Here is a 13,297-nt window from a genome sequence, read left to right on the forward strand (position 1 = left end):
GTGGGCAATAGAAAAGGACACCTTGCAGATCTTCTTATCTATTGTCTGTCTTGATTTGTATCTACCTGGATCCGCCATTGCTGTCAACCACACATGGCGAGGATGGTCTAGACGCTATAAAGAACCCACTGGTTTTAGGGATTCTGGCATTCCTTTGCTTACACCAGCCAAGGCGAAACCATGATGAATCGAGTTCTCATTTTCAGCGTGTTGATGGCCGCTCTCTGCGCCTTGGCCAGCGCCGGGTGCCCCGAGGGGTACACCCAACGCGACTGGCCCGACCAGCACGGGAACTGCTACAAACTTTTCAAAAACGCGGCACTGTGGTTCCATGCCGACCACTTCTGTCGAGCAGACGGGGGCTGGCTGGCCACCATCAGAGACGAGGGAGACAGTGCGTTTGTCAACAGTTTTTTCATCTCAAACAGAGGTTACTCGTGTCACGATTGGTACTGGGTTGGGTAAGTCTAACAACTTCGGTTGATAATTCAGTATATTGTTGACTGATGTGATGTAGGATATGACGTTCTTCGCCTCGGGTGCTGTGCTCGATCCCCAAGGGTGTTCAAAACGTCATTTCCTACATCACAACAGTCCACCATTGTTTTGTTTTACCTCTGTCTTGGATTCTTTGGACTTTGAAAACACGAAAACAAACATCAGTAAACGCAACAAGGGACAATCGAACGTCATCAACTCACATGCATGTCGTGTACCGCGCTCGAAACAGCTGATCGTCTGCTAGTTCGCTGCTCCCACTCATGTGTGAAAACATATTAAAATAGCGTGGGCACCAACGACACAAGCGTTTCACACCGTACGTAAAGTCATGGCATACTCCTTGTGTATATCACGTACGTGATATCCCACGGGGCCAGGAAGTGTGCCACGACTTTTTTTTTTATAAACTGAACACATGATCGTTCTCGGCCATTGAAAATATAGTTTTTAAGACAGAGGTAGGCCTATAACAATATCGTTTATGATGAGAATGAAATTAATTACTAGAGTCTAAACAATAGGCCTTATATGGCCCTATTCCTATTCATAAGATGAAATTCGCGTCGGGGTGATCCAATTCAACGTTTTTTTAAAATAAATATCAATTTGATATTAGCGAATTGACCACAACAAACCCTAACAATATTACCGGTATATACTAAACTGACAGGGGTACTGACGCACTTAATGAAGGCACTTGGCGATGGCAGCAAGATGGTAGCGTGGCCAACTACGTCAACTGGGGCGCCGGCGAACCCAACAACTACGGGCCGGGAGACGAAGATGGGTTGATAGTGAACAGCGCCACCAGACAGTGGAACGACGATAGAATTTTTGGAACAGGTGCTCCGGCAGTCTGCTTCGTGTGCGAGATGTACCCGACGGAGAGGCAGTGTAGTATTGTGTCTTAGAATTAAAATGCATTCACCTTGACAAAGAAGTAATGATAATAAAAAAAATCAGAGTTCGAAAATGTATAATGATCAATAATAATTGATATTAGTTTTCAGAATCTAAGCCTATCATTATGAATACCCTAATGACAAGGATTGTAGAGTTCACACATCTTTCTTAGTTTCCTACAAACTTTAGAACACCATTTTCACTGTGAAGCGTGTTGGATATACTCTCTTTTTGACACCAAGAAACTGGGACAATGTTTACCTGAAAAACTGCAGATTCTTTCCGTAATGCTTACCATTAAGCCTGTTGGGTTAAAAGCGCTGCCTGGAATGAAGACAATGATTATACTTTACAGTGTTCACGAAGACCTTTTCCTTTGTGAAAAGGCGATTACGGCATTAATTAAGCGCCAACATGAGAAATGACGAAGTGTACCTACCGTGTTTGCTGCCACCATGTGTCGAGAGGCCACCAGATTGGTCACAAACCACCAGATTCAAATAATATCCGTCCCGATAGCGCCCTTTTCGAGGCCTAATTAAAGCACCAAACCTCTGTCAGCGAAGGTGTTGTTCTTGTGATCACTCAACCAAATCAACTGCTATTTTGATTTATCGTGAGCTTTAATCTTGTGTTTGATTTGACGTAAATAAAAGAAACTTGATCATTAATTCAACGCAGCCAAAGCTCTCAAATGGTGTTATTTGTAATTCCCTTCAATGACAAAATTGCTATTTAGAAAACTAACGGGTTACCATTAATGCAGGAATTGGCCGAAGTTTGATGAGATCCAAGTTTAATCAGTTCGACTTCCACAGATTTTGCCACGAATACCAATTGGGGGCCTGGCGAACCGAACAACTTCAATGAAGATTGCGTATTCACGTCAACCGTTATTGGAATCACTGGAATGATGCTGACAACGAATACCAGCGATATTGCAACCGTCTTGTTAGAAACAAACCTGATATTAAAAACACAGTTCAGCCAGGGGATGTTTCATGTTCAATGGACGTAACAAAAGTATTTATAAAACTTCCAACCTTCCAAACTTCAACCGTTAGTCGAGCCACTCATAGACGAGGCAGACATACCCGGTCGAATACATTTAAAAAAAAAAATAGGGTCCTTTATATTTTATAAGTACAGTTTGTCCCCCCCCCCCCCCCCCGCTCAGCATTCAATTATTCTCTCTGGCCTTTACACTACCGTTAAGTTGTCTAGGCCTGGAGTGGAGCTAAATGGGCCTAATGTATATATTTTGGGAATATACCTTTATCAGGGTACGCCATCTTGAAAATCAAAGCGAGGCATATTACGCCATCAAACAAGCATGGCGGCGTAAATAGTGTTTGCGGTGAGCGAGTTTACTCTCGCAAAGTTTACTACACCAGAATTGACACTTTTATAAACGGATGGATAGCTCAAATTTCCTGAAACATCCATCAACATTCTCGGTAGGCCATGTCTCATTGTATTTGTATTTTGAAGGATCTGATAAATATGAAGACCGAAATCAGTGGCCAATCCGAAGGTATAGTTTTATACGCGTACAGCACCGCCTTCCGATCAGAGAGCTTTTCATTTTACAGAATTGCATCCGCGAAATTTTCTGAGCTGAAATTGCACCAGTTTTAAGTATACATTATAAGACGATGATGAAATCCCCGACGCACATCTCGACACCCAACTTAAGAGGGCATTGTTTGTCCGAACAACGAGTATTATCAGTCCATTAATGACTTGGCTGCGGCTGCAATTAAATTACCCACCAGCAGGGGTGGATCCAGGAATTTTTTACAGGGGGGGGGTCATCAGCAAACACAAATGCTAAAATCTAGACAGCTTTTTGTCCGGACACTTGGCTCTGAAAATTCAATGGGGGCGCTGTTCAAATTCGACGATTATTAACACTTTATTACACAATACTGTGTACCCCCTATTAACCCGGCAGGCTGTCCCTATGACGTATTCAGTACCGGTAGCATATCCAGCTTTTGGTGTCGGGGGGGGGGGGGGGGGATATGAGGAACCGCACATCCGCGCCGAAATGCAGACTTTTTTTCCGAACACTTGGCCTCCGTAAAATAAAGAACTGAGGGGGGGGGGGGGGGGGGGGGCGGGGGGCTGTTACCCATCCTCCAAATGGGGGCTCTCTTCAAAACTGGTCATTATTATACCTCCTGGAAACTATACGCCGATTTTCATGGCGCATTGTAATGTTATTTAGCTTGGTTAATTTTTGGGTGGTTGATGTCAGAAATCTCCAACCATTTATGGAAATACTTACTGAAAAAAATCTTGAAATGAACTACAAACAACACCAGTGGTGAGCTTTGGCCATTCCTGGGCGATTTAATTATCAGCATCTTTCCACAGTTTCGTTTATTCACGTCAAAATGAAACATTTTAATTTTAAAATTAAAATAGAACTCATGTTGGATCAGAGAGTACAAGAACACAAATCTGACAGAGACATGTTTTCTTTTAAAGAGACTTTTAAACAACGCCATCGGGACGGATAATATTTGGTTCGTGACCAAAACTGGTGGCCTCACAACACTTGGTGGCAGCATACACGGTATTTGTACCTAACATCGTTAAATTTCTCGTGTGTGTGCTAATTATAATTGTTTTTACCTCTGTCTTGAATACTGTATTTTCATTGGTCTAGAACGATCACGTGTACGTGGTGACTATCCCACAGGGAGTGTGCTACGGTACGTTTGCTTACAAGTATCGTTGGTACCCACACTATTTTCACCATGTTTTCACACTTGAGTGGGAGCAGCGAATTAGCAGACGATCAGCTGTTTCGAGCACGCGACATGAACGTGAGTTGACGTTCGATTGTCACGATTCATTGTGTTTGCTGTTTGTTTTCGTGATTTTTACATCAAAGGATCCTAGACAGAGGTATGTAAACAACACAATTGTTGACTGCTATGATGTGGGATAGTACGTTTTGAACACCCTCGGCCGGGGCGTATAGCGCTTCTGTTGTTCAAAACGGCATCCCACATTACAGCAGTTATTGTTAAGTGACATAGCCTAATCAGAAAGGAAAGCGCCAGGGTGACCGTAAGGTCAGAGCCAAATTCTGCTAAATGCACATCAAAAAGCTGCCAAATTCCCCAGAATTACTCGAAATACACTATAACACTTAGATTGGTAGTATTGTCTATGTAGATTGGTAGTATTGCCTTAATTAAGATTCAAATTACGTAATAAACAATCTAGTCACATAAAAATGTTGCGAAATTATTGTTAAATTTTTGGCAAAATGCGGATCCGGCCACGACGAAGTCCATTTCCCAATGAACCTCAGCACCTAGACCAGCCAACCTGTCCCATTATGCAAGGGTTTGTTTGAAAGGATTGAAGCTTTTTTTAACAAATGTACACTTTTTGGTTCAAATTTGCTGTTTTGCTGTCATATAACCATTTTTGCACAATTCTGCCAGAAATCTGCCAAAAAATCCATTCTGTCAAAGTTTCTGTCAAACTCGTTTTTTAACAAAAATTCTATCAATTCTGTCGTGTACAGTGAATTGTCTGGTTTATGCATTGGTACTCTCTCATCAGCTGAAATGGAATCATCCAGAAAGTCTTTGTAAATTCAAACACAGCAATGTTTTCTATATGACAAAGAAAATCTACATAGATTTGCAGGTACACATTGCTCCCATTTCTGGTCATGTCAAAAGTCGAGTATAATGATATATGATAATCCAACACGCTTCGCGCGCACTGTGAAATTGATAATTGAATTCAATTCAGTTCAATTCAATATTTGCATTTATTTCCACACTGAAACAATCAGATAACAGAAAGCAAAATACAATATTGTGGAGGCACGTACAATATTAATAAGCCAAGCAATAAGGAAGAAGACAAAATGATCTGACCAGAAATAAATTTTAAAAAATGACTTGGTTTCAAAGGAAGATGTGGAAATTACAATCCCTACAAATTCATTTCAATAAAAGTAGCCGCGTATAGGGTTCTGAAAATTATATATTAATCATTATGAATTTCCGAATTCTGATTTAGTGTGTGTTCAGATCTATAAGGTTTAATTTGAAGTCACGATACTACACTGCCTCTCCGTCGGGTATGTCTCGCACACGAAGCAGGCTGCCGCTCGACCCGTACTATTGTCGTTCCACTTTCTGGAGCCGACGTAAACAATCATGCCGTCTTCTTCTTCTCCACCGTTGTCGGGTTGGCCGGCGAACCAGTTTGTGTAAATGACCTTGCTGCCATCTTGCCATCGCCACGTCCCCTCTCTCAATATGTCATCACCCCTGTCAGAAATCAAACACATGTCAAAAGTAAGATTTTTGGCTTTGCATGGTGGAGATACTAATGAGCGAGCTCAGAGCACATGGACTAGGAGATTTTGACAAATTGCAAACATTCCCGCACCAGCGATCACAAAGTTCTGGCACCCCCAGACGCATACGAGGAGCCAATCCAGATCCGCTAGCACAACACAGTTCCGCAAGACATCGGGTTTCACCTCAACGACATCTGGCTCCCATTCCTCCAGACTGATGGGTCTTCTACACCCTAGGTCATCTGCTATATCACCTCAGACTAAGGGGTCTCCTCTAGGTCCTCTGCTATCACCTCAGAGTGATGGGTATCTTAATCATTATAGCCTCCAGTCCCTCTACAGAGACTGCAGTCCTAGTACTGTTCCACTTCAATGGGCACATCAAACTTGCTCTAAGCTCCCAGCTATATACCCATGTAACTGCACACTTCGTCTATAATAGTCGCATTAATTTTGGTACTCAGGTGTTTACTTTCTTAGAGTTTAGGCACTCTCCTAAAGACGGTCAGACCATACTGATCGGAACGTCGACAACCTCTGGTTCTTTTCAGAACCATTTTACTCAGTTTGAAAAGTATTACCCCCACACGGTGTTTCTGCAAACATTTCATTCGCGTGTTAAACATCTGTCTCTTTTACCTCTTTGTCTTTTGTTCTTTAGCGCCAATCTGGAGTATTCTATTGAATATTGTTCTCTTTTTTTCTGATATCATGCGGGAAATGTAAAAGTATATGCCTACCTGAAGAAGAATTTGGATAATTGTATTAATTCTCATCTCGGGACACGTTTTACTGCGGTTTCAATCAGTACAGCGTCGAAGAGTAACTAGTAAAGCACTCATCATTTAGAGTTGCTTGTGAGTATACCTTTTCCCAGTGAACAGTAACACGTAGTTAGGGCGCGTGTTTTCGAGACAGTTTTCAGAATTTGATTTACATGCAGGATTGTCCGGACAACCGAAGGAATTTTTGCCTGACTTACCCAACCCAGTACCAATCGATACATGTGTGACCCCTGTGGTCGACGAAGAAATTGTTGATCCAAATGCTGTCCTCCTCGTTTCTGATGGTAGCCAGCCAGCCCCCGTCCACTCGACAGAAGTGTTCGGCATAGAACCACCACTCCGGGGTCGTCCACACTTTGTAGCAGTTCCCGTGCTGGTTGGGCCAGTCGCGTTGGGTGTACCCCTCGGGGCAGCCGGCGCTGGCCAGGGCGCAGAGAGCGGCCATCAACACGCTGAAAATGAGAACTCGATTCATCATGGTTTCGCCTTGGCTGGTGTAAGCAAAGGAATGCCAGAATCCCTAAAACCAGTGGGTTCTTTATAGCGTCTAGACCATCCTCGCCATGTGTGGTTGACAGCAATGGCGGATCCAGGTATCAAGGCAGACAATAGATAAGACGACCTGGAGGCATCACTTTCTATTGTCCTCCTGTATTTTAATCAACTTACGGATTCACCTCTGAGTGACAGGTAATGATAATATACAAATGGCAATTTAAAAAAAAAGATGGGTGATGAAAGGGTGTTTTATTTGCAAATCAGACACACGTCCAAAAAACATGGCGAACACAGCGCACAGCGGCTATCAGTTTAAGTTCCAGTCTTTTTTCATATTTTAAATCTTTAGGCATTAAGTTTAAGGATACAATCAAAAATGTAAGCGGGGGCTGTCACGGAGTGAACAAAAGTATAAAAACTGTCATCAGATGATGTGTTCTTCCATCTTTGAAGAGAGTCCCAAAATTATTTCGCTGGGTTTGGCGGCGAAGCACTGATAATAAAAAGATGACGTCTGGAGGTTGATAATGAAATTGAAGTTTGACAGATTTTTAATCTAGTCACTAATTTAGAGGTTTTTTTATTCACTTCTATTGGGCTTTGTCATCAAAAGTCTCACAACAAAACCAGCGACATTTTCGGTTATTAAAAGGCATGGATTCCGCATGTACTTGCCAAACGGACAAAAGCTGCTGACTCAAACACTATGAAAGCAGTCCAGTTTATTCGTCAGACTTCTCATATTTTGGTGGTGGTAAATGTTGAGTGTTGTTTCATTTTATTATACAGAATTAGATCGCTTTCGGGACCAGGCTTGGATGTCACATATCATGACAGGTCAATATTGTTAAACTGAAGTCTTCTATATAAATGTTCTTCCTTGTATTGACAGAAGGTGTATATGAAACACGATTATAGCACGCGTCTTCTGAGCTACGTGATGAGAAAACATCCGTTCTCGTTGTCGAATCTATTGCGAATTAGAAGGCAAGAGCTACACCTTGTCCCCGTCCCTCGCAAGAAAACAAAAAAAATCGCGGGTATTATTTTGAAAACCCTCAAAATGTGTTTGTTCTGACACATGCAAACATATATGCCAGCTGTATCAAAAGGAAATACAAGTCAGTCCAGTAGTACAAGTAAGGTTTGGAAGGGAGTGTAATTGCAAATTGAGTAAACTGTTTGATGAGGGCTTGAGTGAAAAAGGTTTGACAATTTAGTTTCTCGTATTTTCTGTATTTAATCTTTCTTTAGCACACCGTATCATTGACTGTCAAATTTGATGAGATAACCGAGGTGTGATAATGGAGAATCCACCACCTGCTGCCAGCCCTCATCAGATACAAGCAAATTATTTGTGCGTGGGGGGAAATGGAGAGTGATATGAGAGGTAGTTCTGACATGACAGGTAAGATAATTAAGTTTCAGAGAACACCACAATTGGGGGAATAACTAGCTCTTACATTAAACCTCCATTTGCTCAAATTTTCTTACCGTGTACATGTATATCTGGTTTCTTCACTGTCTAAAGGTCGCATTATTTTGGCTCGCTTTGTCTCCCCGGCCTATTTAACTTTTTTGCGCTTTGGGGAATTTTTTCAAGAGTTTTTGGCTTTTTGAGATTCGGGTTTTTTTTCTCAAGTTTTCCAGATGGGTCTCAACTTTTTAAGATCTGTCGATGGAGGCACTGTTCAAAACCGACGATTATGCACACTGTTACTGATGGACAATATATGGCTCTTTTCAGGGCGATACATGCCCGACATTCAACACCGGCCGACGAACAAAGACTTTTTCTTAAAAGGGCACTTGTTCAGAAAAAAAGGCACTTGAAAACAAAAGAGGGGCATTCTTTACAAATATGAGGGGGGGGTATAAACGCTGGTGCATAAAAGGTCATTTGAATGGAAAAGGGCAGTCTTTACAAATATTGCCCCCCCCCCCTACTTTTCCCAAAGCGGAAAAGTAGCCATCTTGAAAAACGATCCCTCCTGAACATGGCAAAATAGCGCCACTTTCGAGCCCAGTTGCATCCAAAATGCCCAGAATTGGAAGCCCCAAGTCCGGGCCAGAGAGGTGCATTGCCATATCTCTTCAATTCCCCAATTTTATGGCTCCCGTAATGCTCTAATATATAGGCTAGTCGTTCGGACAGACAATGCCCTCTTGTGTTCGGTGCGCAGATGTGTGTCGGGGATTTCACCATTTGTATTAATTTTAAAGCAATAATTAGAAACCCGTGTTTCCTGAATTTTGGGAACTTTGGAGTGGCACACAACCTATGGAGGGCCTATGAACCTACAGGTCACGTTTATCATAACCAATAAATGATTTACAAACTGATGCAACTTATTTTGCTATGGGGCCATACTTTATTTTCATCTTTCGAATTATTACAGTGCAATCCTTCATAACAATCGTTAACTTAACTAAAATAGTCCAATAAATAAAGGCATTTTTGTCTGTCTCTCATTCTCTTGAAGTTTGGAGTATAGTCTTCCTATCAACTGTCAATTCACTTAGCGATACTGGTTGCAGACCAGGAAGTAAGCTATACTTCCAAAATTCAGGCAAAAAAATACTCACAACTCTCCAAGATGTTTGAGACACACATCAAATTAATGTTTATTTCATCATCTTTCATTTTCTGTTTTTTTTTTTTTGGGGGGGGGGGGGGTAATCAATTAAATTCTAAAGAGTGGAAATTCACTCCATTCGAGTGAAGATTCACTCCCACAGTCGGAAACTAGGGACTCGACGTTTTAGAGTGAACTTTCTTCAATCGTAAAGATCTAGGTTTCACTCGAGCTTCGACTGAAGTGGTTCATTTTTCAGTCAATCAAAAATGAGAGTGATTTCACTCTAAAACCTCCAGTCCCTAATTTCTTTCTTTGGAATTTAGAGAGTAGGCTATCAGTGAAGCGTATCATTAGACTTATGCTTATTTGCAATGTGGTTTTGATCCATGCACGCGAATAAATGTTATTATTGAGTCAGAAAGAGTGTACGTACCAACAGAACCAACCGTTTGTGAGAAATCTCAATCTCTATCTCTATCTAGCGTTATATAAATTAAAGTGATCGGTCATCGGATTGGTGGGCTTGAAACAACTTTTAAATCTTAGTTCCTGTAAATTATGGACGAATTTTAATGAGTAGGCCCCCTACTGGAATTTTAAGAAGGTTTTCAAGGAACGTATTTGTCAGACTATCGTAAGATAGATTTTTATTTTCATTCGGAATCTTCCGAAAGAAATGTTGGGTACTTTTCGCAGACGAAGCAGTACTCTCTGGAACGGTCGTAGTCTTCGTCGTTCCACTCAAAATTGTCGCTGTTGACGCGGACGCAGTCTTCGTTGTCCTTGTTGTTCGGCTCGCCTCCCTCCCAGAAGTGATACTTTATCTCGTTGCCGTCCTCCTGCCAAACGAAATGGCCCTCTTTGTTTAGGTCGTTTGCTCTGTTTGGGAAAGAAACATCAAAGTTGATTTAGTACAGACTGTATAATATGGCCTATTGGGGGGGGGGGGTAGTATTTTCCGTTCCGGATGGTAGCAAGGCATTTTTCCCGGGCAGGCAGCTGTTGTAAAGTCAAAAATGTGGCAGACAGGAGCTTGAATTAACCAGGGTGACCGTTTTAGCCGAATTTCGGCTAAATTTGACAGATAAAAAATAGTTAAAATCTGGCAGAATGAATGCACTAATCGGCTATTGTGTCCCAAAAGGTGTATAAGAACAAATCAAAATTTGTCATTGAACCACTAAACGAAGGCTTACGGATTTGCATGCGTACTTGATAATGGTTTATATAGGACCATACCAACGCCCATAAACAAGAGTTGTATTACAAGTGAGTGTCAATGCCAAAATTTGCATCAAAATTGCGGCGGAGCTACTGTGATTTACTATCTCGAAGACCGTGAAAATCGCCTTGCTCTCTCGTTAATTTTTCACTGCTATTCAAGTTGAGATGAAACCAGGGACTAAATGATCTTTCAATCCAATATATCGACTTTCCACTCGAATTTCAACTGGATTGGTTCTTCTATACAGGGTATAGTCTAAATCGTCTGGTTCGCATAGTTTCAATCTTATGAAAAATGCGACGTCAAGTATACAGAGCTCGCGTTCACTCAAAGTATGAACTGGTACATATTATTTCAGCAACTAGTTAAGTTCATTAATTTTATATATTTATTGACTAATTGATTGATTTATTAATTTTTCTACAGATCAACTCACCCAATCCAGTAATATTGATTGCATGGGCTCCGCTTGTACTCCTTGTACAAGCCGTTGATCCATTTCATTGAATCTCCGTCTCGGATAGAGACCAGCCAAGCGCCATCGTTTTGACAGATGTTGCGGGCGTCCTTGCAGTAGTATTTCTTACTTCTGTGCACCTCGTAGCAGTTGCCTCCATAAGGACTCTCGATAAAGCTGCCGGGACATCCGGCGCTCACTATCGCTGCCGATGTCGCAAGGAGGACCGAAAGTGTGAGTAGTACTGCCATCTTCGTTGTCGTTGGCAAACCTTAACCAGTTTGGAAACCGTCCCTTCTATATATAGAGTCCTGGCGACGAACGCAGCCACCGGCGCCTGTCTGTCAAAATTTGGGGGAAAAAAGAATCGCCGTTATCATCCAGTCTGGTTTGAGGTGCGATGGGTCAGCTGCCGCGCTTCACAGGATGCGAATCAAGCGATATTGACACACTGTCGCTCATGACCACGAAATATCAAAATTCACGACATTTTTAAGCCTCGCCTGCCCATCACATTTTTTTTCAGATCAATTCTTCTGCAGTACACTGGGCAACTTAATATACAAACCACAAATAAGACGGTCAGGGTGACGTCTTTTGGGTTTTCGATAACTTTGGTTTCAATTTCCATTAACAAGCTGGGGTTCCGGGAGCTAAATCCCCTAAGGGGGGTTGAGGCAAGAGACAGCAGCACCTTGGTCTCCCTGAGCCCCCTACATGATATCTCTTGGGAACATTATTATTTGAAAAAAAGAAAAAGAAACACGGAAGAAACAAGAATGGGTTTCCTTGCAAGTTGAACCACAGATGCGCCACTAGCGGGGTTGAACACTACAAATCTTTGGAAAATATTATTATAAAGCCACACAAGTTATTCAAATCTCCTGACCCAATAATTATTTAAAATGTGTTATTTTTCTTACACCAAATTTACACTTAGGCTACCTTTTCTTTCGTTTGACGATTAATACCAGCGGAAAGATCAAAGACTTTAGAGGGTAAAACTCTGCTTTGTGGAAGTCAATCAAAAAGCGACATACTTCGTGGATAGAAAAACTCTCGCCGGTTTCCTTTCTTATTTCGACTAGAATGTAGAGTTTCGTATGATAATCACCACCGCCAAAGGCGTTATCTTTTGTATTTGTTTTACCGCGGCTCCTTTGTACTGCCAACTTCAATAGATATACTTATGACTCTCCCAGCTGTACATGTTAACCAGAGACATAATTTTGTAAAGATGGGTGTCATTCACAATCTTATGTTTCTCTCCGTTATTTTAGAGTCATTTGACAATACAATCACCCCAAAAATGGAATAAAACGGTTATGTTGACACCCTGCGAAATTCGTTTGGTCTGACACATGCAAAGTGGTATTTTTGTATCAATTTCCAACGCTGGTCGGCCGACCAGCGTTGGAAAACACTGGCTTTTTTTCAAATACTGGCCCCAATTGACCATCGCACTTGTTTGCAATCGATTACACACCTATGAACGGGTACAAGCCAGCTAGACTGGTTCTCTGACCTTACAATTCCCCAATGTATGTAAACTGCTCTGTTTCTTCTTATATGGAGTCAGGTAACCAGACTACAGGAAAATTATTGTTTTTCTTGGTTTTTGTAGCATTTTCGAACCCAAAACCTCAAAAAAGTCAGTGTAACTATACTTGCTATATATCTCCAACCCCCCAATTCCATCCATTTCTGAAAATTACAGCAAAAGCAAATGATGTATATTCCCTTTAAGAGGAAAAGGGTGGAAGTGTAATGTTAACTTGAGTAAATGACTGTCTGATTATAGGGCTTGGATTTTAAAACAAATGTGACAAGTCTAAACAATTTTGTTTTCTCTTATCTTCTTTATTTGAACTCTCTTTAGCACACCGCAACCGTGAACCATCAACATTTTGGAGATAAAGTGTAACAATTGAGAAATCGCCACCTGCTGCACAAACGAGTTGTCAATAACTTTACTTGTGCGTGACAGGAACTGGAGGGCGATATGACAAA

The 13,297-nt window shown here is 41.5% G+C and overlaps 3 protein-coding genes across 3 annotated transcripts; 1 reads left to right on the forward strand and 2 right to left on the reverse strand.

Annotated features, from left to right (window-relative positions):
- Window positions 1-83: 83 nt before the first annotated feature.
- LOC119728721 (perlucin-like protein) lies at window positions 84-2,019 on the forward strand. Its single transcript, XM_038201065.1, has 2 exons — window positions 84-461; window positions 1,172-2,019. The coding sequence occupies exons 1-2, from the start codon at window positions 181-183 to the stop codon at window positions 1,410-1,412; spliced, it is 522 nt and encodes a 173-aa protein (XP_038056993.1). The 5' UTR covers window positions 84-180; the 3' UTR covers window positions 1,413-2,019.
- Window positions 2,020-4,922: 2,903 nt separating this feature from the next.
- Window positions 4,923-7,164, reverse strand: LOC119727378 (perlucin-like protein). Its single transcript, XM_038199247.1, has 2 exons — window positions 6,726-7,164; window positions 4,923-5,711 (listed from the first exon to the last, which is right to left on the reverse strand). The coding sequence occupies exons 1-2, from the start codon at window positions 7,004-7,006 to the stop codon at window positions 5,480-5,482; spliced, it is 513 nt and encodes a 170-aa protein (XP_038055175.1). The 5' UTR covers window positions 7,007-7,164; the 3' UTR covers window positions 4,923-5,479.
- Window positions 7,165-9,809: 2,645 nt separating this feature from the next.
- LOC119727384 (perlucin-like protein) lies at window positions 9,810-11,840 on the reverse strand. Its single transcript, XM_038199252.1, has 2 exons — window positions 11,267-11,840; window positions 9,810-10,484 (listed from the first exon to the last, which is right to left on the reverse strand). Exons 1-2 carry the CDS (start codon window positions 11,536-11,538, stop codon window positions 10,259-10,261), a joined length of 498 nt encoding a protein of 165 aa, XP_038055180.1. The 5' UTR covers window positions 11,539-11,840; the 3' UTR covers window positions 9,810-10,258.
- Between the last annotated feature and the right edge of the window lie 1,457 nt (window positions 11,841-13,297).

Source organism: Patiria miniata, unplaced genomic scaffold (assembly GCF_015706575.1).
Source record: "Patiria miniata isolate m_02_andy unplaced genomic scaffold, ASM1570657v1 HiC_scaffold_20, whole genome shotgun sequence".
NCBI lineage: Eukaryota > Metazoa > Echinodermata > Asteroidea > Valvatida > Asterinidae > Patiria > Patiria miniata.

What these genes read in the sequence shown, in the direction of transcription:
- LOC119727378 (XM_038199247.1), bottom strand. Translation starts at nt 7,006, where the DNA reads ATGATGAATCGAGTTCTCATTTTCAGCGTGTTGATGGCCGCTCTCTGC. An exon ending in ATCGATTGGTACTGGGTTGG is followed by an intron (nt 5,712 to 6,725) that starts GTAAGTCAGGCA and finishes GATTTCTGACAG; the next exon opens with GGGTGATGACATATTGAGAG.
- LOC119728721 (XM_038201065.1), top strand. Translation starts at nt 181, where the DNA reads ATGATGAATCGAGTTCTCATTTTCAGCGTGTTGATGGCCGCTCTCTGC. An exon ending in CACGATTGGTACTGGGTTGG is followed by an intron (nt 462 to 1,171) that starts GTAAGTCTAACA and finishes CTAAACTGACAG; the next exon opens with GGGTACTGACGCACTTAATG.
- LOC119727384 (XM_038199252.1), bottom strand. Translation starts at nt 11,538, where the DNA reads ATGGCAGTACTACTCACACTTTCGGTCCTCCTTGCGACATCGGCAGCG. An exon ending in AATCAATATTACTGGATTGG is followed by an intron (nt 10,485 to 11,266) that starts GTGAGTTGATCT and finishes TTTCCCAAACAG; the next exon opens with AGCAAACGACCTAAACAAAG.